Source organism: Haemorhous mexicanus, chromosome 4 (assembly GCF_027477595.1).
Source record: "Haemorhous mexicanus isolate bHaeMex1 chromosome 4, bHaeMex1.pri, whole genome shotgun sequence".
NCBI lineage: Eukaryota > Metazoa > Chordata > Aves > Passeriformes > Fringillidae > Haemorhous > Haemorhous mexicanus.
In genome coordinates, this window is record NC_082344.1 from 45,992,846 (window position 1) to 46,018,329 (window position 25,484).

Below are 25,484 nucleotides of genomic sequence, written 5' to 3' on the forward strand. Positions count from 1 at the left end.
ATTCTTGCAGGATTAGGTAGCGTTCAATAAGGCTGTAAGTGTGTTGCATACAGGGAGGGGGCAGAGGTGTTTCACTGCTCCTTCACAGAGGTCCTTTGGCTTCACTGGGGCTCAGATCAGAAGTGGATGGGAAGGAGGAAAGGGATGGGCATTTTCAGATGCCACAGAATAAGACTCACATTTTAGGACTAAATCATCAGCCCTACCCAGGGCTGATGGCTGCTATAGGACGAGTACACTAGCTAAACCACCCAGATAGAACTCTTAATTATGCAGTTGTGCTATGCTAACCTTTCAAACAGGAGAAAACTTAATGACTTGGAATATAAAAAAGCATACCATGGCTCATCCACTTTCACAGAAGCAAGCAATCTGAGATGTTTCAAACTGCATCTCCTTAGAATGGACAGAAATAATTATTATTTTCACCAGTCATCTTTATGTTGACCATAAAGAGTCAGATCTTGTGAGGGGCTGACTTACATTGTCATGCTCATTGTCATTGAGCAGCTGGCAAGGCTACTGATTGTCTTGCATGAATCACTTTGACTTTTTTGAAGCAGTAGACTGGAATTAAAAGTAACCATTACTGCAGAGTTAAGCATCATTCATTATTCTTCTACTTTTGCAATGAGTACCTTACCTAAAACATACTTCAGAGGGCAGCAGATATTATCCAAAGTTTTCATCCATAGTAATTTAAACAAAATTACCAACTCTCCCCCCAAAGAAGAACAAGAGATAAATTTCTTAAAATTATTGCTATATTTAGCAGCTCATAACATCACCAACATGCACATTTCTGTGATTTAGATTTAATACAAATATTTCAAAATACAGATCTGAAAAATGCTCTCCATTTTTATTACAGGCCTATTCAATAAAATATATACCTTTGGTATAATATGTTCTGTTGTATATAGCAAACCATTTTCATTGTCATCAAAAATATATTTTAGCACTTGCGAATTACAGGGGACTTTGCTTCCTCAGATAACCCACATATTGGATACAGTATCTTGACCCAGCTCATGAATATGTAGACATGATACAGATGTACATTTTTTTTAGGAAATGGAAAGTGAAAGGTCTTTGAGAATTCTAAGCTTACTAATGATTAAGCTACTTTAACTGTCTTTATGCTACTTTCATAGATATATAATAAGACATTATTTTCATTGAAAATATGCTTTAATAAGGCAATTTTTGTAAGAATTTAAATAGTATTTTTTCTTGCATTAAAAACTCATTTATTTGTAAGGTGGTCATGCCTCCCTTGCTATTCTAAAATCACTACACACAAAGCAATAAAATTACAGAGCTAAGCATCCTCCAAGGATGAAATCACAGTGAAGAAAGCTGTGATATACTTTATGCTGTAAATCATGTTGTATCATATCATATCATATCATATGATGATACCCTGGTAGAAGAGAGCTGGTTATTTACACAGTGGTTCTGACTGGAAAATGTAAACAAAGATGAGTCAAGCACCTCAGCAATGCATTGACTTGCTAGTTCATATCCAAGGTTTTACAATGTTGTTCATTTAGTTCCATTGATAACTTGACATGAGGCACCTGTTTTTAAGGTAAGAAACTGGTCAGATGATGAAGTGTCAGTGGGGCTTTCAAGCAAATGTGAATTGATTCCCTTTAGTTCATTAGTAAACCAAGGGTATGCTAGTCTATGATCCAAGAAAGATGGAATGCTGTTAGGTTTAAATGCAGTTTAAGGAGCTCTATGACAGAATGACAGTTGTTTTCTGAGACATAAGCTCAAGAAAATCTCCAGTAAAGTAAATAATATTTTAAAATAACTGTTTAAGTAAAATTCGCATTTTAACATAGATGAACAATAGTCTGATGGCTATTCAGAAGCTCTTTGTCCCACTGGCATTGTTGGAATTGGCTTGGAAAAGCTCAAGTGTACTTGAACATCACTGTACGTACAAACAATTGAGCATTAAAAGGTATGACAGTTGGAGCTTCTTTCCAGAACTAAATGCTCTTTCTTTTTAAGGTCAATTTGAAGGTGAATCCTATTGTTGTGAATTACTTTTCTCTGCCAGAGGACTTCATTATAAAGAGAGATTCATTGTTGCAGAGACAGCCTGTCTTGCTATTCTTCCTCACTTCACACTGTACTTCCCCTTACTGAAGAGGTCCCTGCTGTCTGTGGAAAGTCCTGAGAATCACATGTTCCTCTTTGTACCACTGTTATAAGTAGTATCTTCTCTTTTCTGTTATTTAAAGGTGTCTAATTCTTCTAGGTTATTACACTATTTTCATAATTGTGGTAAACACCTAATTATTAGTTTGAAAATTTTATCTGTGGCAGATTAAAACATAACTGCTAGCCTCAAGTTACTCTCAGGAGACCAGTTTCAGAAAGATGTTAAAATACTCATCCTGCATATATGTCTTATTTCCCACCATTTCATGGGCTTAAGATTCCACTAACCAAAAAAACCTGTCATATTCAACTGTCACTCCTATTAAATGCATTAATCTTCTCACAGAGATTTAGAACTTCTCTCTTGTACGCAAGTGAGATATAACAGTTCTTCCTCACTTATGTTTCTAGAAGGTGTTTCCCCAGAAACTCCTCTGGGACACTTCCTGATTTCATGAGTTACCGTCTCTTCAGAATTAATGGTAATTTGAATTTCTCTTCCCAACCCTCCTACACCTCTTTTTCATGCTGAAACGGCTTGAGCTGATGAATCATGGCTCTTTTCCTTCCTTGCTGTTTATCCTCCTGCCCTTGGAGCTTTGAAGATAATCATTCAGGCATTTTTCTCTTTCTAAAAGCTATTTTAAAATTGAAAAGTCAATTGAGAATGTCATTTTTAGAAGGGCCAGTGAGGTTTAATATCCAAAAAATTATATTCATGTCCATGTTAGGACCAAAGAAATATAGATAGAGGTACTTTTTAAAAATCCTAATGAATTTTCAGTTACCTTGATTTTTCACTTCATATCTCATAATATATTTCATAAAGGTCTGATTTCATTTTTTAAAATAAGTTTTCAGAGATTTTAGAATCAGGACTGTAACATGGACAGAAGGAGCATGTGGAAAGTGACAGGAATTGTTTTATGATTTGTTTTACTGAACCAGGAAATATGGATACTTCTGATTCAATCTCCTTCTAGGCGCTTATCTCCATCTAAGAAAAAAAGTAGTCATCGATAACTTTTTATTCCCTCAAGGATATCAGTATGTCATTATACAATGGATATACCTTTGTATAAGAGGATCTGTATGTCAAGGCTCTGTAACAAGCTCCCGAACATCATGCGAGGGATTTGATCAAAGTGCTTTCAGTGTAGAAGGTATATTTCACTATAACATTTAACAGGAGGGCTAATAAAAGGGACACTTTTTTTTGGATGCTGTTGAGTGATAATAATAAGATTCCCATTTTCAGACAGAGTCCACCTTCACTTGATTGTTGTTTGTAATCAGTGGAGAAGGTTTGCTTCTCATCCTGTCTCCTGCATCATTAGAACTATCCTGGAAAAAAACTTTTGCTGTACAAAAAGTGACAATAATTCTCTTGTATTCTCTTCTGAAGTTCTGGTTCAGGAGTCCATATACTATAGCATTAAGGCAGCTGTTGAAATACGCCATGTAATAACTAGACACAAACAACCACTCTGGAATCCTAGGGATTACAGTTTTTGGGTTGACAGCCACTGCAATGCCTATAAAGTTCAAAGGAGCCCAGCAGACTGCAAACAGTACAAATACCACAAACATGGTTACAAAGTTTCTGAAGTCATGTGGTTTCAGCCTAGGGTTGTTATCTGGTTTAACCCTTCGCCTTACCTGGATAACGAGGATCCATATTCGCAAGTAACAGAAAGTAACCACGGCTATGGGAAGCAGGAAGTGGAAAAACACAACTGCTATGGTATATGCTGAGCTCACAGACTGTGCAAAGGTACAGGAGTAAATCCTGGGGTCATACTGCAGCGATCCCACAAACAGGTTGGGCACGATAGCGACAAATGTGAGGAGCCATATGAGGACAATATAGCACAGAGAATTCCTGTCGCTGTACAGCTTGTCATATTTGAGGCTGTGGCAGATATAGCAGTAGCGATTGATGGCGATGCCTGTAATATTGAAGATTGATCCAATGACACTTAGGCCCATCAAGAAGCCACTAATCTGGCAGTGTAGGTATCCCAGTTTCCATCCGTTGTGAAACACAGATGTGAGGACCAGTGGATAAGGGTAGATAGCTACTATCAAGTCTGCAACTGCCAGGCTTACAACAAACACATTTCCTGTAAAATAAATATAAAAAGGCAAGTATTAGTTTTTCTTTTGCTCCTTTCTGTCATTTCTGCTCTCGTTATATTAATGAGCAGCCTCAGTGGAACACTTTAAATGTAATTAGTTTCTACTTCCTAGCTCAAAATTCATTGCCATATATCAGAAATAAGAGACTCATTTTTAGTTTAAAAAGGTAGCTTAACTTAAAGATTAACATTTTGAAAGAAAACTGTCTTTAAGCTTATCTACCATGACCTATTATTTTTATCATGCCATTTCTTTGGATTCTTTCAATCACACAGACTTAGAATTCATATCAAATCAAAATATTCATAACTTTAAGGCTTGCTTTGGTTTTAACAGTCTCTCTTGAAAAATCAGCAAAAATAATGTTTCTAATAAATTTCCAAACTCAAATTTACCTTCTTTATTTAACTTCCTTTTATAACATTACTAGCCCTTAACTTGTCCAGTCCTGAAATTAAAATCTCTTTTCTCCCATTTATATTTCAAGCTTCCATGACTTTAGTATGACTTTTACATTATTCTCTTTGAATCTGCTGCCAAGTACTTAAATAATCTTAACTTCTAAGAGTCTTGTTGAACACAGACTCAGTTGTCTTTCCTAAAGACGTGCTCCTCAGTAAAAAAAGAGATGCTGGCCAGTGCCCTAGACAGTTCCCAGACAGTACTGATGCCCCATTTTTCTCTGCCTCCGAACTGGAAAATTAGAAATGGAACATCCTGCTGATTCATTTTTTAAAAAAGGGAGATTATATTCTTCAAAGACAATAGAATCCATCCTGTTTTGAATTCATTTTTTGAGAAGAGATTACATTTTTTTTTCAGTCGCTTAAATGATAACCCATCTGAATACCTCCCAACCATTCTAATTTCTAAGAAGAGGCTCACAAGAAACATTGATGTCATTTTTATTAATTTCTTTAAAATAACTATTACATGTAAAGCTATAGTTATTCATGTCCATAAGTACAGAAAGCTTTCAATTTTATCTTTACAAGCGTGTTTGTAGGTATATAAATGTATATGTACACAGACATTTGATTTTCTACTTTGTAGTTCTGAAATTACTCATGGAAGATGAAATACAAGCAACCTGTAATAAAATATATTATTAGTTTCAGATGTTGTACAATTTCAGTGCTAATCCAAGATGGGCTTGGTGAATTGGTCTATGCATTTATTCTGAGCATATAACATATAAACAGATAATAGCAGGTTAGTAGGAAAGGCAAAAGTATCTATGGACCAATAGGGTGTTTTAGCTGTAAAATTTTCAAAACTACTTTTTAAATATATTATTTCAAATATCTTCAAATGCATAGTCCCTTACCAATCTCAGGCTTTAAATGTCCAGTTAGAAATGTTCAATCTGCAAATACCGTCAGACAAAACCAGAAATTCTCTTTCTCTGGATGTTACCTACGCTGTTGTGTTTAAATTTTGATACATGCACAAAGTACCACATTTGATATTTATACAAATGGCACCTGGAACAAATGGCCTCCATTAAAAGACTGCTGCACTAGTTTTTCTTGATTTAGTATCTGGATTTATAAATAACTTTCTTGTGATGGTGTCTGTAGCTGTTTTGTCTTTGACTGGGGATTCACTGCCAGACTGAAATATGCTTATCCTGAAGCCTTTGGCAGAATTCCAGATCATTTCAGCACAAACATCAGAGCTTCTTTAAGCAGAAGATGACACAGGAGAAAAAGCACTGCTTTCAGAATTTATCTTTGACGTAGTGGCAACTGATACAAGAACAAGAGACTGTATGGAACTGAGAGCTCTTTGTTTATCTGATGAATCAAGAAGTGGAAAGTAAATGAAAAGGTGCTGTTGGCAGGTTTTTTCCCCCTGTCCAGAATAATTCAGGATTGATGGCAACATATAAACCCCAGATACTTATTAAAATGTAATATTTGAAAGAATTCTATTTGTATTTGCTTCTTAACTTTCTGCTTAGCTGGAGACTGCCCATCCTAAACTTTTTTATCTGCCATCCACTAAAACTTCTGCTACTGCTCTCCATCATTATTGCTAACATTGCCATTATTTACCCACTTTAGCCAAATGATAAGGACAAAGTTAAAGGGGTTTTTTTCCCTTTAAAAGGTGTTGTATTGAAAGGTGACAGATGGCATACATTTCTCTGAATAGTTTTAGCTTCGGAAAAAAACGAGTTTAGGAAGAGTAGGCATTCTGTCTCTGAATCAGCCAAATTTCAGGCTTCCATAAACTCATGCACCATGGTCGTTCCAGGTTTTTTCAGCTGTCTGCTGTAGAATGACAAATGGAAAATCTTGGAAACACAAGCTGTTTCATGTGAAAATTGGAGGCCAGCATGAGGATAAGAGGATATCCTAGTAGTCTATATTAAAAAAAAAAAAAAAGAAACCATGAGTTTGGAAATCAAGCCCCAAGCTGCCAGCTCATGGTTAGCAAGTCAGCTGAATGGGTAAAGCGTTGGGGGTGGAAACTGCCTTGAAACCAGATACCTGTTTGCAGACTGGACTTTTAATCTGACTTTCAGGAAGGGTTACTTTAAAACTTGAGTTCAGATAAATTTTTGTTATGAGCATGGAAATTTTTTTGCTAAGAAAGAAAATTGAGGTAAAAAAAAAATTGCATTAGTATGATTGTTGAATATTTGGGGTTCATTGATTCAGACCCTGAAGCTGGATCAGAAATTAGAAGTTAAGCTTTCATATGTTATATAATAAACAATTTAAAACCATGATCCTGGCTTTAGGTACCAAAATCACTGGAAAATATTGCTAATTTATAAACTTCTCATATTATAATAGCATATTGGGAAATTAAACTCTTATGTTTGTAGCATAATTGGTATTTTAGAGGTGAGTATCATAAAAAATGTATATACCAAAGGGCTAATTTTTATCTTCAGAGTTAGGTTTGAATAGAATGCTATAAATGAAGCCTGAAGCTCTATATTGAACCCTTCAAAAAGGCCACAAAATCAAAATCTTGAGTAACTCTTCCTTGAAGAAAAAAAATTCGTTCTTTTTAGAGAGTAAGATCACGGAACTGTGAAAAAATATGATTTGTGTACCTAAAGAATATATTATTATGCATTAACACCAGCTGGCTGAACTGAGAAGGCAGAGGTTGAATTTCTTGACTTTGACATAAGCCAAATAAGCTTTAATAAATTTAAGCAAATGTTGTGCAGTGGATGTATGTGGGAAGAAAGATAATCTACTGGTAACCAACTTGAGCAGGTTATGTTTTTTGATGCTGTCTAAAGCAATGTTCCACTAAATATTTTCACCACCCTTACTGAAAAAGAAGCCTTTCTGCTCAGCAAACACATAGCAACATCAGATCTACCTGCTGAATATAAAGCCACATTAACGCAACAGAACACAAATAAGTGTTTTCCTAGGCAATGTGACTTTTCCAAGAGCACACACAATACAACATTAACTGAGTGTAAAAAATGTGACCCTGACAGATTATAAGAAATGCTTATGGGATTGCCAAGATATCAAAATGAATTCAAGAGCCTCAAAAAGAGCTACATGATGTCATCGTATCAGTAGCAACTTGTATTTGCAGAACATATACAAATTACTGTGTGGGTTGTTAATCCCTAGATTTAGTGCTAAGTATGTCCTGAATGATAATTAAAAAGCTTCCAGAAATTTCTAGCAACTTAAATAGTTACAGGATACTAATAGAAAAAGATTAAAGTTACATAGATTGGGTGGTGCTGAATGCCTGCCCTAGAGTTAGAATGGAGGGCTGAACAGTTTGCCAGCAGGTCAGAAATGACTTCTGGCAATTTTAGGAGAACTGAGGGTGATGTGGTCTACAGAGCTCTTACCTCTCTACAGAGCTCTTCCTGTGAAGTACTCTTACTCTTCTAAAATATTGAGTCTGGAGAAAACAACCTACCATAAAAAAGGGAAAGAGCTTATGTATGGAAAAAACAACAGTGTTTTGAAGCATTAGGGGGATTCCAGCTAGAATATTTGGTACTCAGAAAATCTGAGTGAATTTTAGAAAAGATCTCATATTGCTGGCAACATCAGTATGGATACTTTTTCTTCTTTTTTTTTGCAAGTTATTTCTATACCTTTTAATAGTGGTTCACCTAAGTCACAATTCTATTCACTTTTGTCAAAGTTTTTCCTGGGTAAATAATGCTTTGGCTTCTTACAACTAAATGCTTTTCACAAGCCCTCATGTTTTCATCCTGTAGTTGCATTTTGAAACAGATACCATCACATTTCCATTACTGCTTCAGGCTGGACCAATTTCAGGTGAGGGTTTTAGTCTTTATGCCAACTGGAGTTGCTTTATCTTTTAGGTAGGACTAAACAGTTCGTGCAGCAGTCATTGAAGTCATATACAAGGATTTGTTTCAGTGACCACTGTCTCAGACCTCTGATGTTTACTTGCTAAGTATGTCTTTAAGGAAAGAGGATAGTGTAATTGGTCCAACACTGTTAATTTTTAGAAGCTCAAACTTAGTTTTTAGTGATCAGATTCATGTCATCCTTATTTACTGTCTTTTCACCGCTTGTAAGCTATTGCCAGATACATTAACAGTAATTTCCAATTGTTTCATAACTAACCTTAATTAAAGGGATGCTTTCCTATAAATTTGATCATGTTTTGTAGATATTAAATAGTATCTAAATATCATACAAGTATCGTATCATACAAATATCATACAAGTTTGTTATGTACATATTTTTTGCACATCTAATAGCACAAAAAAATCTATTTACATTTTTAAGCACTGGTTTCTGATCATTCTAATACTTCTACCAATTTTCCTCAAGGATAGTTTACAGGTTTTTTTGGCATTATGAAATCTTTCTGATTATTCTAGCCCTTGCTCAGGATGTTAATTTGAGAGCTTATGCTCCTAGCTGACAACAAGACTGTGATAGATGCTCACCAGTGAATGCCTGCAGCATCAGAAACTTTAAATGTAATACCTCGTAACTGGGTACAGCATCAGAGAGAAGAACTTCTTCCTTAGAGAGGTATTTTGTCAGGCCTGTGCTTATTTAAGGATATTTCCATGCACAAAATGGTGTCCTAATGGCAAATATTAAAGCTAGATTTGTTTCATATTCCATGAACATTTTTGCCCTGAACGTTGTTCCATTAGCACCAATATTTCACTTATAAAACATCATAAACAACCACAAAATCAAGGAGTGAATGCTGCTTTTGTGAGTACCTAATACAAATACAATAAAATTTTCCTGTACATGTATCCAGAAACAGATCTTAGGCCTACTCAGTGTTTCCTCTACCTGTGAGATCAACCAGTCAGACTGTTTCAAGAAAAAGATCAGTTCATAATCTTTCTACTGGAAAGTTGTTGCACCTGGCAGCACAGTTTGGGTTTTCACAGAGATCACGCACAACAAAAATTGGTAAATTAAAATAGTTGTAAGTAGGGACAATGACCATGGTTTCTTAGGAAAAAACCCAAAGTCAAATAAGGTTACCTAGACCAGCAAGTGTGCAGTCCTAGCTTCACTGAAGAAAGATTTGAAATGTCTAAGAAACCAACAGTCCTTGCAGCTCAGCATCAAAATGGCACAAAACAGCTGAGCAAAAATGTAGGAATAAATATTACATAAGCTCTAGTTACTCCTGGGAGCTTCATTCACTTTACAGATCATAATATCAACTCCCCTAGATCTGAAAAGCCTATTTTTAAACTAAAGGCACTATTTATAAACCTGTCCTGAATCAAGAAGTCCACGTGCACATTAAATTTGAATAGCGTGATGGGCCTGTGGGTTTTTCTTCTCATTAGCAAGTTAACCCTGATGCTGCAGGTGGTGATGCAGGGAAATAGGAAAGGTTTAAAGCCCATGGTAAACCTTGTAGCCTTAAGCATATGTAAGAAAACCTCTCTCTTTCCTTTTAAACTGAGAAAACACCTTGTATTTGTCATTTTCATCAAACCTCATTCCAATGTACACTTCTGTCACATCATAGAAGGGATAGAAAGGACTTTCAGGCCTTCTATCATCTTGTGGGGATGCTAATGAAACCAATAGGGCCATTAAAGACATTGCCACTGCCTATAGAAGTAATGATGATAGGGAGGTAACTTCTTAGCATTGAGTATTAAATATTTGAGGTTTAAACTGATTTACATTCTTACTAAAGTAGAAATACTTAGTGCCAGGTAAGTTCAGATACTGAAATTACCTAAGTAACCTCAATATTTAACTCCAGTTTATAGAAATTCAGGGCCTGGACAGCAGGATAACTGTATAACAGTATATTAGAGAATTGTTGAAGAATAGGTTTGTCAAAGAGCTATCAGAATAATCCATATTGCAATGTTTTGTTTCACTGTGCTGAAAGTTGAAGACAAATTTACATAATCAGCACAGCATAAATGAAAGTCTACTGATGCATTCAGAAAAGAAAATGCTATACTGTATTTAGATTAATTATCACACAGAATCTTCCAGCGAAGCTGCAGCAACAATTAAATTTGAAATGCCTATGCCATCTTCTGGCCAAGAAAATCAGACACATGAAAGTATAATTGGCAGAAAATGGCAGTGACAAATTATGTAGTATTCAGACCAAAGGAATGGTTGTGTATCAGGTCCAAGTTGACTGTAGCCAAAGAGTATGCAGATGAGATGAGTGTTTTTGCAGATATGCCAAACAACATAGAGCTTTCTGTGGTTTTACCACCTACCATCTTTGTCTGCAGTCCCATGGTACACATGTGAGTGAGAAAGCTCCTGCTCTCCTTCTCACAGTCTAAAAATATTTGTTGCTGCTATTTTTGGTGGTTCAGTCATGAGAGGAAAGTGATGTGAGTTTACTCTCAGGCACGGAAGGGAACTGAATCCATATGCTGGATGAGTGCTACAGACTTGGGGATATTCCTTGCCTCTGGCAGTTTTGTATGACATGCCAGGGCTGCTTTGAAAATATCTCTTATATTGGACCTCTCACATGAGAAGCATACTTAGTTGGCACAATGTGGAACATTTAGGAGGTGCATGGGATATTGAATACTTCAGTACTGATAAGACTGAAGTATTTCTGGGTATGCCAAGAAGGGCAGAACTATCTACTGGATGAATTTACCTGACATGAAATATAAAGCACCTGAGGAAAGCAGCACTAAAGAAAAGACCTAGACAATCATTGCCTATTTAGGTACCTAACACAGGACTAAACAGGACTTGGCATTGACTGACAATCTCTTGTGAAACTGAACTTAAAAAAAATCTAAAAGTGGTCAGGGTCTGGGTCTTTTTTAACAACTTTTAAGAAATGCCATTTTAAAAAGCACTTTAGATAGCTCTCAGAGCTACAGTGCACCTCACGATATGATCATCTTTCTGTTACATTATGCAGCAGCAAGAAATGAAATAGAGATTCTACATAGTGGGTTCATGAATAGAAATTTGAGATTCTACATAGTAGGTTCATGTCCAAGATATTTTGCTTTAGAAGCAGCAGCAAATTGAAAAAGACTTCTATTCTTTTACAGAAATTACTAAAATTTTATCACAGCTATCTATTTACCTTGGTAACAAGATAGCATTAAACTGGCAATGTCATAGGGTTTTATACTTTTAAAACATAGAAATAAAAGATAAAAGTGACCCTTTTCACCCAGTCTAGACCTAAGATAAAATATCAAGAAGGCTTGATGGAAATCAACAAGTCCTGCTGTCTTACAGGTGAAAGTTAGAAACCAGGGCAGGCAGACATACTGGTAAATGTCTCAAGTTCTGTGACCCTGCTTTTGGCTCTGATATCTGCCTGGCCTGTTCCTTCTACAGTTCACTGGGTGGGTGTCTTTTCAAGGTCAGAACATCTATCCCCCTTGAACATCAGCTTCTTCTATCATGATGACAATATTTCAGAGATCAAATAGATTTGCCTGAATAACTTATCCACTTGTACAGAAGGGAATTATATTACCACTTCTGACTTGATCTCTTCCATCTCTAATTTCTACAATTCATTTGGGAGGAAAAACGTCCTGTGGACAGCCTGTTCTCCAACAAGGTATTGCCTAGATGTTACAGAACACTGAGGTTCAGCAAGCTGTATGAAACCGATTAGAATAACAATACTGCTGATGTCAGAGGATCACGCAGCTGAGCTGCATCACAGTGGAGTCACTGTGAGAGTACTTTTCCCCCCTTCAACTCTACTTGCACTCGAGACTGGAAATATATGGAAAGACAAAAATTACACTGCTCACAGTAATATCAGAGCTCAGATAAATAAAACTAATAATATAGTTCGAACATAGGAATAGGCAGAGATGGATGCTTATGAAATATAATTACATTTTGTGTCTGTACAAAATCTCACAGATCTGACAGGACTAGATGACGTGAAGATGCAGTCTATGCCTTTCCAAATTCTAATATGTATTTTGAGAAAACAGAGGAGTGAAGTTGCAACCACATAACTGACAGGAGAGCCTGACAGGAAAGGCTTCTATACTGCATAAAACATTGCAAACACAAAATCACTTTCCTGAGAATCTCTTTGAAAGTCACACTTTTATGTAACAGGATTTTGTGGTTCAATTTGTCCAGAATTTTTCATAGGATGAAAAAGAAGTTTAAAAATTCTCAAGAGGACAAAATAATCCATTTTTTTTCTGTTATGGCTAATAACTGTATAGCTGATCATTCAGCTAATGTAGACAGTAGACAGCAAACCTAGTAAATGAGTACATAAAATAGTCTTCCCAGTTCTTTCTCTTAAAATCAGCAGTGGTAAAATACCTGCCAAGAAAGTCGAAAATAGCATTATAGAAAAAAAATCACTTATGTAGAGTTACACGTGTGTTTACTCTCCCTTCCTCTATCCATTCTCTATTTCTCTATTCCTCCTTTTCATATTTATTCCATCACCATGTTTTTTCTCTCCTCACTGACTTACAGCCTAAAATTTTTGTTTCTGACAGAAGCCTTTTTCCTCCACATTTCCCCCTCTTTTCCTCTTCTCTTTGTTACCCCAAGTTTCTTAGAAAAGAAGACACACTCATACTCATTCCCACCTTATCAGTTTGATGATTTTTAGAGTGCATCACAGACCCAGGTGACTTCAATTCTTCCTCCCTTCCTTTCAGTTCTTCATTTTCTCTATTTGCTGCAGCAAAAGTCAAGTTGAATGGTCCCACATCAGAGTGGAGCAAGTGATATGGTATCAAGAATCATGGGGAATTCTCCAGAATAAGTGCTATTTTAATTGCAATATTAGTGGGGTTTGTTTAAGTAAGTAACTGATGGTAGCAAGAATTCTTGCTGTTCTATACCATCAGAAATGCATTACTGCTGGAAACTGAAAAATAGGCACATAAGTGTAACTTCCATATGCATGGCAGCAAGGTGAAGGATCTTAATTTCCATCTTCTCCACTGTCTGTCTTTTCCTCTTCATGATGGACAAACAAATCAAGGAAACAGGGTATGGGAAAACATCTCTGGATTAAAAGAGAGTAAAGACCACAAGATGTGCAGTTCCTTTCTCCTGTAAAAAGATTTTAAAACCTTGTAAATTCCCTCCAGCTATTGGACCAAAATACACTCCTCCAGCCCAACACAGACACCTATGCTGTACTCCTTTTTCTGTTGTTTGTGTATGTCCACAAACTGCCAGGAGAAACCTTTACTTAACACATTCTTTTGTCATTTGATGGGAACCCACACCAGCTGCAGGGTTCTGCACCATCCACAATGGGGTAAAAATGAGGCAAGAAATACGAATTAAACTGGCTACACTGAGTTTCAGGCAAATTCAAAATATGACAAAACAACAAAGCAGACAACTTTCTTAGAGCAGATATTCTGGATTGTTGCAGCCAGCAATGAAATTATAGCCCTGGCAATTTAAATCAGTCAAATGCTTGGAAAGGTTTATTTTTGCCCATTGTATTATCAAAAAAAATGGATTTAGATATACAATCGATTTATAAGAAATTAATTTATTTGGGAAGAATTAAGGAATAATAAATATTTTTAAATTAATATCAGAAATATATCAGAAATTAGGGAATAAGGTAGTTTATTCATTATTGCTCTGATTCATTAATCATAATTTTTTATCTCCTGCACAGTATAATTGACTTGGAAGCAATGTTTGTTTGCTTATACTAGATATGTACTTTAAAATATGTTGCTGATGAAACATACAATTGAAATTTTGTATTAGAGGAGAAAGCATGAAGACGTTGCACTACCTTAGGTAAAATCTGTATTTTAATTGGTATTAAAAAAGTTGCAGGAAACATACACTTTATCTGCACCTAAATTCCCTCGTTTTTGCTTTTTTTTTTTTTTACCTAAAGATCTAACTTCTAGTCTCTCATAGAACTAAAATAGTTATGAATGAATAAAATTCTAAGTTTTCTAATGTAATCCTCATTGCTAGTAGCAACAGTCTATAAAGATTTTAAGACAAAGCTTAACATTTGTGGCATTTGATCGACCATAAATTATTTTCATTTATTCTAACGCTCCCCAGCTTTCTTATCTTTGTACAATTTAGTTTCTTCATTACAAAAGCACCTGTCAGAACAGACAAAACAATAGAAACAACCTGACTATAGATTTTACAGAACTTTAAATATAGTCTTATAAGTAAATTTTCCTGTAATTCTTCAGACAAATAAAGATATGAAATTTTTTTCAGCATTTCTTCTAGATGGGCTAAATTAGACACTGTGACTTTACTGCAGGCAAAAAGACTAAGCTATCCTAAATTAATGCCAATACCTTTAAAGTATATAATTATTTGAGAAGTACTGATCTCATGTACATCACCTAGTTATTATTCTGCAACTGGATGCACTATTATACTTGTAGGTAATTAACATACCTCCACTTAAATTTTAACTGAATTATCTATTTTTGCTATTTTTCTGAATGATGAAACTCTCACAGAAGTTGGCTCTGGGTTGACCAGATCTCTGGAAGTCATAACAAGGAGACCTCATTTATTGCTTGTTTCTTTGTTTTTGGGTTTGTTTTTTCCTTTTTCCCTTATAATGGGAGTTTTCATACAGAACAGAATAAAATTTTCAAGCAGTAATAATTTTACAGAAAACTTGTTCGACAAATACTGAGGTATGATTACCCTTTGACATCAGAAGAGTTCAGGTATTTCCACACTGAGCCTTGCATAAGTGAGGTTAACTTGAAGGATTTTTCTTCTCTTTAGTAACTACTGATATAGAAGTCAAAATTTTTTCAATATCCTCTTGATTATTTAATTAGAAAATACATGACTTTTACATTTAATGCTTATTAGAAATAAAATGGAGCTTGGATTTGTGGCTTTTATCTTAACAGTATAAAATGAAGTTCTTTATTGAGAGCTCCCTTACATAGAGACATCTAATTCAGCATACAGATGAATTTGCCAAACCATTGAATCCTTAGAAGTAGGGTTCAGGGAAAAAAAAAAAAAAAAAAAAAAAAAAAGGCTGAAATAATGATTCAGCTAACTCTACTGACAAGTTGAAGTAGTGTAAGTGAGCAAATAAGTGGGTCCTTGCATTATCAAATTGTTATTCCTCTCCATCTTGTTTTAGTTATTTGCCTTTTCTCTGGGTTTTACTTTCATGAAGAGTGGTGTGGAATTTCTCAGGAAGCATTTTTTCCCATTGCTTAAGACCAAACTGCTTGTTTATCAGTGAATACAGTCAAAAAACTAAGAGTCTATGGCACTAGCTAATATGAAAGAAATATATAAATGGTGTTGACTTTCAGTAGCTACATATGTCTTCAGAATTTATCACTCAGTGTTCTTACTTAACATGTTGCTCAAGACTGTCCAGCACAATAATACAAAACTGCTGAAACCCACACTTGCTGTCAAAAGTATTGGATTTTGTATTACAGTAATTTCAGTGTGGGTGCATTTAAAAGCTGTGTTATGATATCTCATCTGAATTATTTGTACCCATTGATTTTTGTTATGACTCAGAAATGCCCTAACTGAGCACTTTGAGAAACCAAACACAATTTGTAAAATTAAGTTCAATACCTCCCGTGTAAAAATGTGAACCCTTTCACTGTGTGAAAATAAAACAAATCTGGAAAACTATACCACCATTATAAACCTAATCTCATAATGTTATGTATATAATATCTTAGCTGTGGAGCTCCTTTCCTTTTATAATGCCTATTTTTTTCTCCTAAACTCCTTTCTATCTTTGTTTAAATGTTAGCAAGATTCTTAAAGAAAAAAAAAAAAAAGCTTTTAAGCAAGCTGAAAAGCTATATATAGACAGCTAAAGATAGTATCCTTTTAAATATTCAGTAAAAACATTTCCAGCTCTCCCTCTGAACCTTACTGCTCAGTTCTTCATCTTTTTTTAGGCACAAGCTTTCTGTGTGCCAACATAATTCATTATTTAACAAAATTTAGCAAACCAGAAGGCAACACTACTACTTATGAAACTAAAAATAAGAAACCCAAAGAAATCTGGGATAACTATCTCAATGAATATTAATAAAAATTATCTCTATGTTGAAAGGATGCCAAAAGAGCAGCAGTTCTGCACAATAAGTGTATGTCAAAGATGCCATGTACTTATGTTGTGTTACAAAGCCTGACTCGAAGTTTATTGTGAAGAATGGGTGGTGAGGAAGACTTAGCTTCAAACAGCACTGAACAGTAGCTTCACATTTCTTTACTTTGTTCTATTAGGGAATAAACACCTCATTTTTAAAACAATGTCTTTGTAAAACATTCTACAGGTGAGTGAATGCTAAAAAATGGTGGGAGGGGGGAAAGTGTCTTTCACATCTCATCTTAAACTGCCCAGATTTTCTTCCTTTAGTTTCAGAAAGATTGGTATTTAGCTTTGTAGGTGAAAACATTAACATTTCTTCAAAAATTTTAAAAGACAGCTTGAGCTCCTCAGAGAGCCACTTTAGCCTTTTCCATGCAGCACAAAAATGTCTGCTTTAGCACATTAATGTATTTTTTAAACTAATAGCAGAAAAGATTTCCCATAAGATCTGAATAACAGCTTTAATTTGTGTTGTGTAAAACTGGTCAGTTCTTGAATCAGAAGTTAATTATTTTGGTAACAGGTAAAAAAAAAAAATCTCCTTTTAAATCTTTTATTGAAATTGTGTGTGTCAGTTGAAACCATTGATAAGCAATGATGGAATTTCTTGTCATTATAGTCACTTCCTGATAGACCTGAATTCACATTTTAGGAAAGTCCAAGTGGATATCTTTGTTCATAAATTCCAGTATCTGGAATAGGACTGTGTCAGTTCTTTACAGTATTTTTAGATATATTTTATTAACAAGCTTGCTTCCCTGTAAGTTTGTTGTGGAAGGATGTTGATCTGGTCAAAGCTTTAAAACAGATCAATCAACCTTCTTATAGCGAGCTCAGTGAAAAAAACCATGTAAGACAGAGAACAATAAAAACAAAGCAGTTTCTCCCTGTACTTCTAAGGCACCTCCTTTCTTCCAGAACTGATTTCTGTCAGTTCCATACTTTGATGGTCTCCTGTGGTCCTCTTCTCATTTCTTAGGCCTGATGTGTTTTCTGTTCTTCTCAACCATCCCACCTCCTGCTGTAGCTGCAAGATCTCTTCTCAATTCCTTCCTGTTGGTGGGTGCTTGCTTTTATTGACCCTGCTCAGCTGCTTCTGAGGGAGAGAAATTCCCCCTTTATTCTGGGAGATAAACCTCACCCACATATGCCTTTACTAAAAACGTGTGGCAAGCAGAGTGAGGAAAAAGGTAACAAATACCCTTATTCAGACTTAAGGGAGAGAACAGTAGTTAAACTTTTCATTCTAAAGACAGTCCCTGAAAACATCTTTTGCAAGTCTGCAAAGAATTAAAAATCTATGCCAAACCACTAAGTCAAACAAAGGAACAAACACATCCAACTTTATTCTTCCAGCATAAGAAAGTACTTAGCTATGTGAGATTTTCAGTAGCGGTAAAGAAGTGAGAAGATGTAGAAAGCAGGACCAGTATCAAAGGAACAAACCAAGGTATTGTTTAGCATATCCATCAGTGATTTGGATGAAGAGGCAGATGCCTCCTCACAAGCTCAGTGAACACAAAGCTGGGAGGAGTGGCTGATATTCCAGAGTGCTGTGCAGCCCTTCAGAAGGACCTTGACAGCCTTGAGAGATGGGCAGAGAAATGGATGCACTTTCGATAGGATGATGGGGAGAGACTTGCTCCACTTCCCTTCTGCCCCAGGGAATTGCATTTTGGAAAGTCACTCCACAGGTGAAGCATGAGAGCAGCCAGGTTCACTGTGAAATGCATCTTCTCATGCTTGGATTCTACCATATCTCAACAGTAAAATGGTTGATGAACAAATGTTCATGCAATTAGTTAGTACTGCAGTTGTGATTTTTACCATAAACTGCAGAAGTATACCTTCAATGTCCTTTATTAAGAGCAAAAAAGAAATTATTTTGAGGTAATTAATATTCTGTGCATTTTAGCCTATTTTTGCTCACCCAGATCACAGAATCATCAAGGCTGGAAGAAACCTACAAATTCAACTAGTCCAATCATCAACCCAACATGACCATAATAACCCCTAAACTGTATCCCCCAAGTGCCACATCCAGATCTCTCTTGAATATTTCCAGAGATGGTGAAGCCACCACCTCCCTGGGCAACTTATTTCAATGCCCAATCTCTCTACCAGTGGCTTGGTTTGGTTTTGTTTTTTTTTTTTTTTTTTATATGTAATCTGAACCTTCTCTGCACAGTTTAAGGCCAGTTTTTCTCATCCTTTCATTTGAGGCATGGCAGAAGAAATCAACCCCCACTTTACCACAACCTCCTTTTGGGTGCTTGTAGGGGGCAGTGAAGTTGTCCCTGAGCCTCCTTTTCTCCAGACTAAACAATCCCAGTTCTTTCAGCCTCTCCTGTAAGATTTGTACCTCAGCCCTTCTCCTGCTCTGTTGCCCTTCTCTGGACTGCCTCCAGCCCCTCCACGTGTTTCTTGCAGTGTGTGGCCCAAAACCAAACACAGGATTCAAGGAGCAGCCTCACCAGCGCTGAGTACAGGGGGACAATCCCTTTCCTATCCTGCTGGCCATGCTGCTGCTGATACAGGCCAGGACACCATTGGCCATGGCCACCTGGGCACGTGGCCAGCTCCTGTTCAGCTGGCTCATATCCAGCACCCACTAGTGGGGCACCTCCACTGGCTGGGTCACTTACCAGCTGGGTCAGGCTGCTCTGTACTCTCCAGGAACCTTCTAGATTGCCTCTCCTCTGCTGTGCTGTATTTCCAGCAGACATCTAGCAAGTTGAAGTCCCCAAAAAGAACAAATATAGGCTATACAAGGCTAGAAAAAGTCCTAGCTATCTGGTGGAAAAAAGTAGTGACTGCCATGGATTTGTGTTTCTATAAATAGGGAAGATTATTTGAAATCACTGTTGCCCCTAGTTCATAATAAAAATTTAGATGTTGATGTAAATTTGATTACAGTCCATTCAAGATTTAAGTTTTAAAAATCATGGTATACATGGCTTCAAATTACAAATCAACCTCACATTTATTTCAGTTAATTGCACAAATATAGAGTATTGGGACTAAGGTGCATAGTATTTAATGACTGCGTTAGTATTTTATCATTTATAAGCACATGGTTCATACATAAAATGATTCACTGAGAACACATTATTACATAGTGACCTTTTAGTGCTCCCTACAGAAAGGGAGGGAGCACTAAAAGGTGCTCACTGAGATTATTGAACTTAATAGAAATGAGAATAAATCCGAATCCCCAAAAGAGTCAATGACAGAAATCTAGCAGAATTATCAAACCACCATAAATACATCCTGTATTGTATATTATTCACACTCATTATTATTGGACACAATCAAGCCATTCAAGGAACGCACATGGAAATTTCCAGTAGCAGCTATTACTGCATTTTATTTTTTTAATAATTTCATTCTCCCCCCAAAAAACCCTAGAGTGTAGTGATATCAAAGCAATGATTTTCTAGAAGAAAACTCCAAGAAGCAATAAAAATATATTTTTTTAAAAAAATCAAATCCAGAAAAATTAGCATAATTATAAAAAAAAGTGTAATGTGGGCTTAGTAGATTGGGTTTTTATTTTCATATAATATCTCTTTATATTTCTATTTACGAATTCATTAAGATTCAGTTTCCAAAATTATAAAATCAGGCATAACCTTTTTCCTTGTAAAGTTATCTACTCTGAAGACTGAATTCATTTCTTTGTAGTCAAGTGTTTTTAAGAATGAATAAAAGTACCCCAATAGATTCATTCATATAAGGTTCTGAATAATCCTTTGAAGTAAATTCAAGGGTAAAAAACCAGATATCTCAGTGCTTTGGTTTTCATGACAAAGATTAAAGAAAATAAAATAATGCTTTTTACAGAAAGCAGAAATATTTCACTATCTGGACTGAACTCTGTGTATAGAAATAAATTGAAATTCTGTGTATAAAACTCTCGTACAACATAGCAGAGAAATTAATTATGGAGACATGTCCTTCAGTCTGCAAAATGCTTCAGAGAAAAAAAGTCATTAATGAAGTCCTTAACTGTCTTTTAGGCTGATGGGTGATGCTTTGCCTTGCTATACCATAGGATCTGTTATAGGATCCTATGGTATAGCAAGGATCTGTATATAATGACTTAAAAAAGTCATTAATTAAGTCCTTAAATGTCTTTTAGGCTGATGGGTGATGCTTTGCCTGCTATACCATAGTGTTTGCTGCAGAGTCTTACCTTCATTGTCTGAACAAAGGGATTATTTTTTAAAAATCTCACAGTTATGAGGCTGGATCAAGAGTTTAATTTAAAAAACCCTAGCACCTAGGAGAGACCACTTTGTGTGTTATAGATTTTGCTAAAAGGTCAGAAAAGCAAAATTTCTATTTTCAAAAGAATGGCTGCCTTCATTAGGACAGGGCTGTAGCTAATTCTGGGCTTCCAGAAATCTTGACCAGCCTGACCTGAGCCAGCAGAAGATATTGAAGATATGTCACTTCTATAGAAAGTAAATTGATGGATCACTTCCAAAACTCTACTGGCTATTATTTTTATTATTCTGCTTCCTTCGCTGTTCTTTGATTTTTTTCTCCCCTTCTTCTACCCGCAGTTTGAGGCACAAATAGTGGAGGACATGACATCTCAAATTGACAAGCCCTGCTTTCAGTGCATGGATGCTCCAAAAACAAAAAGAATGAGGCATTTGAAGATAATTTAATCACATTAGGACCAATCCTTTTGTTTTTTTTTTCTCATAAAGATATATTGATGTTGGATGGCATATGGGGAAAGACAGCCTCTGAAGAAAAATGTTTCATATTCCTTAGTCTAGTAGATACATGAAAAGATATCACAGTGTCCATCACTAAATGATGGACAGCTTTTTGTTGTGAAGTTTTTATGCCATTACGTTAATAAAAAATGGATGCCTTTGCCAATGGCAAGTGCAAACTAAAGTGAATTTGAACGTGTTTCTTACCTAGCTACTGGAAATCTTCAGAAAATATAATAAAAATACCCTATCCTGGTCATCTTGACATTATAAACATATAGCAATGTCTCACGGAGGTTTGATTAGAATTTTTATAAAAACTAAAAACAGGAAAAAAACCCAGAACCATTAAATATTTGAAAAAATGAAAAAAATGCTTATGTCCTTTTTCAAAACTTTACCATTAAACCTACTTTCAATCTTTCAGGTAATTCTAACTGGCGAATACTTTTTGTGTCATTAAATGTTGGTGCAGTCACTGAAGTTAACAAATCTATCAAGTCTGACATTTTCTCCTGCAAAGTTGACTGTTCTGGGAATAGAACTGTCCTATTTGCTCTTAGTTGTGTTGTGCTTAAGAATGAATGCAAGTTACACATTAGATTTAGTAGCCTGAATGAACCTTCCAGTTATAGCCCTGTATTCCTTTAGCAAAGGCCAGCTATAAAAGAACATAAAAAGAGAAAGGGCCAGTGTCTGTGCTAATATGCATTCATCTTACCATCTCTAAAAAGGGTTCTGTGTTTGAGGGAAATTGCAACTGCAATGATCATTGTAGGGAAAGTACTGCTGCTGGACATGTGTTCACCTTCTGGTAGATGGAAGACAAAGGGCAATGACTGTTCTGTGTAATTTCTCTGTATTTTCTTCTGATTGTATTGGAGGAAAACTTCCAGGTCCAAATATGTTTGCTTAAGTTAATCAACATAATCACAGCAACTTTGAGGAAACTGTACATGGTTGCAGGCACTGAGAATAAATCCATTTAGTGGTTTCCAATTTTAAAGTCTTATACATTTGACAATGTGTCCTTATCAAGGCCTAAAATCAATCATTACTACTCTGTGGGATTTTAAATAACCCCAATTTTATTATATTGAAATCTATCCAATAATTTCAGCATAATGCCTTGGTAAAAACAGAAACTCTTACTAAAAATGATGATCATATGCTTAACAAGGTTTGTTTTTAACTTTAATTAAAAAAAAAAAGTTTTAACATCACATAGCAGGAGCATTTTGAGATCTGTGCATGTTGCATTTTCAGAAAGCTGACAGAATATAAATAATCCACTGGTTCTATGGCCTGTTTCTCATCTGTACTGCTCTTTGTATGTGAAGACTGGGTGAGAATGTTCTTTAAATCATCTCATCCATCATGATGCAAGATATCCACATTTCTAGCTTTCAGATCATTTGAACAATGCACAAACAAAAGACTAAAAAATGAAGCATGTGTATTTTCCAATTCATAATGATGTATATTATCTACTGTAATAAGCATAACTTCAGAAGTTACAATGTTTACATTGTAAGGAATGTAAGGAACAACATTCTATTCACAGGAATAAACTTCTGTTCCATAACCTGAACAGATATACATTTTATGAGACATTGAGCTTTTAGAGGTCTATTTTTTTCTCCTATTCACAAATCCCATGCTACTGGGGAACATAGCAGTTCAGCATATATGAAGTTTCTGGCCAGTTGTTTGAGATACGGGTCTGTGAAAAAATAATTTTTAGTTATTTTCCATACATATTAAAAATACTACAGTATTTCAGGGGATATTGTAATTGTCACCAGCTGGAATTCTGTTTGTTAGCAACATTTTATTTTGGTTCAGATCTTACTCTGTACATTTGAACTTGAATTAAAATAACTTAGAAAAAACTTTTATTTTCTCAGCTATTATTGCTAATTGTCAATATTTTTCTGGGTAGATTATTGTGAACTTGAACAGAGCTAAACACTGAAAATAACAGACAGCTCTTGTAGCCAGATAAATCAGAACCACTGAGTGTAAGAGGATCTGCATAGAAGGGAAAGGTAAGTTCTTTAGAGTCCTGAAAGCATGTTTATGAGCCAATATGCCCAAATATTTGATACAGACAGGGATCAGACTTGGAGGAAATTTACTTAAGCTTCCATTAAGCTAGAAAGTGTACAGATAAAAGCTTTGGCTCAGGTCCAGATCATATCTGTATGCAAAAGATGGCTTTGGAATCAGTCACATCTAAGGAGAGCAACTTCTCAAGATCCTCAGTTACTTCTAAGTTTTTCTGAGACAAAATTATCAAATCCATCTGGATTTTCATATTGGACACGATAATTCTGCCCACTGACTTTTTGAGAGCTATGATCATGCTACTTGTGAAAAACTCTGCAAAGAGCCAGGAAAAGTCATCACTAGGAATATGCTTGTTTAATTAAAGGAGGCCATTAATCCAGTGAATAATGCTGGCATAGAGAAAATTTCTGTTGCTTCACAAAGTTAAAATTTGCATTTGAAATATGTTTTAAAAATATCTTAGATAGCTTTCAAGTGTGGATTAAAACATATTGAGAGAACCATATACTAGGTACTTTTTTCGTGCAATAAACTACACATAGTATTTACATGCCTGTCAAGCTCCACTCATTTTAAATTATATTAAAACCCAGTCTGCTCTCAAAATTCAATACTCAAAGAAAAGTCAAGTATAACGTTCCAATGACATCTTTAATTTTTTTTTTTTAAACAGATGGGTATCCAAGAATAATTTCTGAGCCAATAATCTGTAAATTTAGCATTTCATATGTGCGTCCATGAATTAGCCCACAAAAAATATCTTAGTAAAGTAGTAAGTTAATGACTTGAATGCAGTGCAGCTCTCTCCTAATGCTTGCATCTGTAGTCTAAATGCAGCACTTCTTCAAAAGTTAATCAGCATTGGATTGATGATTACAATGGTTGCTTTGCTTTTGTTCCTTTGAGGTCTGGTGGACAGCAAGGTCAACTTGAGTGAACAGTTTGCTGCTGCAGCAGAGAGAGGATGCTGGGCACCATCAATGGGGGCATCACCAGCAGGCAGAGAGAAATCATTGTGCCACTCTGCTCAGTGCTTCTCAGGACATACCTGGAATGCTCTGCTCAGTTTTGGTCACCACTATACAAAAAACAAGTGTACAAGCTGGAGAGAGTCCACAGAAGGGCCACAGAGATGATCAAATGACTGTAAGGCTGTGAGGAACGCCTGAGGGGACTGGTTTTGTTCAGCCTTTGGAGAAGAAGGCTTGGAAAGACCTTATCAGCATGTTCCTGTATTTAAAGGCTAAAATAACTCCCTTTTTACAAGCAGTCACATAGAAACTATGAGGGTGATGCTACAAGTTACTCCAAGATTCCAATTGGACACAAGAATTTTCACTATGAGAACAATCTGGACAGGAATAATCTCCCCAGGTAAGTGTGGAATACCCCACCATTGGACATTTTTAAGATTCAGCTGCACATGGTGCTGAGACATTATTGCCTAGACTGTAGTTTTAGTAGGCTCTTGACAATAAAGATTAATCCCCCTTGAGGTCTCTTCCAACCTAGTATCCTACGATTCTGTGAAAATATCTCAGCTAGGAGAGATGACTTGGGGACTTGAGAATATGCAGAAGAAAGTAACTGGACATTTTTGATTTTTTACAAGAGAAATGATTACTGGAAAAGTAATCAGCTGATCACGTAGTCACCAGTCTTCGCTTTCAAAACAAAAATTAAACTTAACTACATACTGCTTAAAAAAAAAAAAAATTACTAGAGAGAAGTCTTTTGTAATATTCCAAAACTGACCAAAGAAGGGCACAAGCTAGCAACCCAATGCATGGCAGTAATAAA

The 25,484-nt window shown here is 35.7% G+C and overlaps 1 protein-coding gene across 1 annotated transcript in view; it reads right to left on the reverse strand.

Moving 5' to 3' along the window:
* Positions 1-3,429: 3,429 nt before the first annotated feature.
* Positions 3,430-25,484, reverse strand: part of MTNR1A (melatonin receptor 1A) — a 50,661-nt gene continuing 28,606 nt past the window's right edge. The window contains exon 2 of the mRNA XM_059845634.1: positions 3,430-4,298. Coding sequence (XP_059701617.1) covers positions 3,430-4,298 — 869 coding nt within the window. The remainder of the gene's footprint in view (positions 4,299-25,484) is intronic.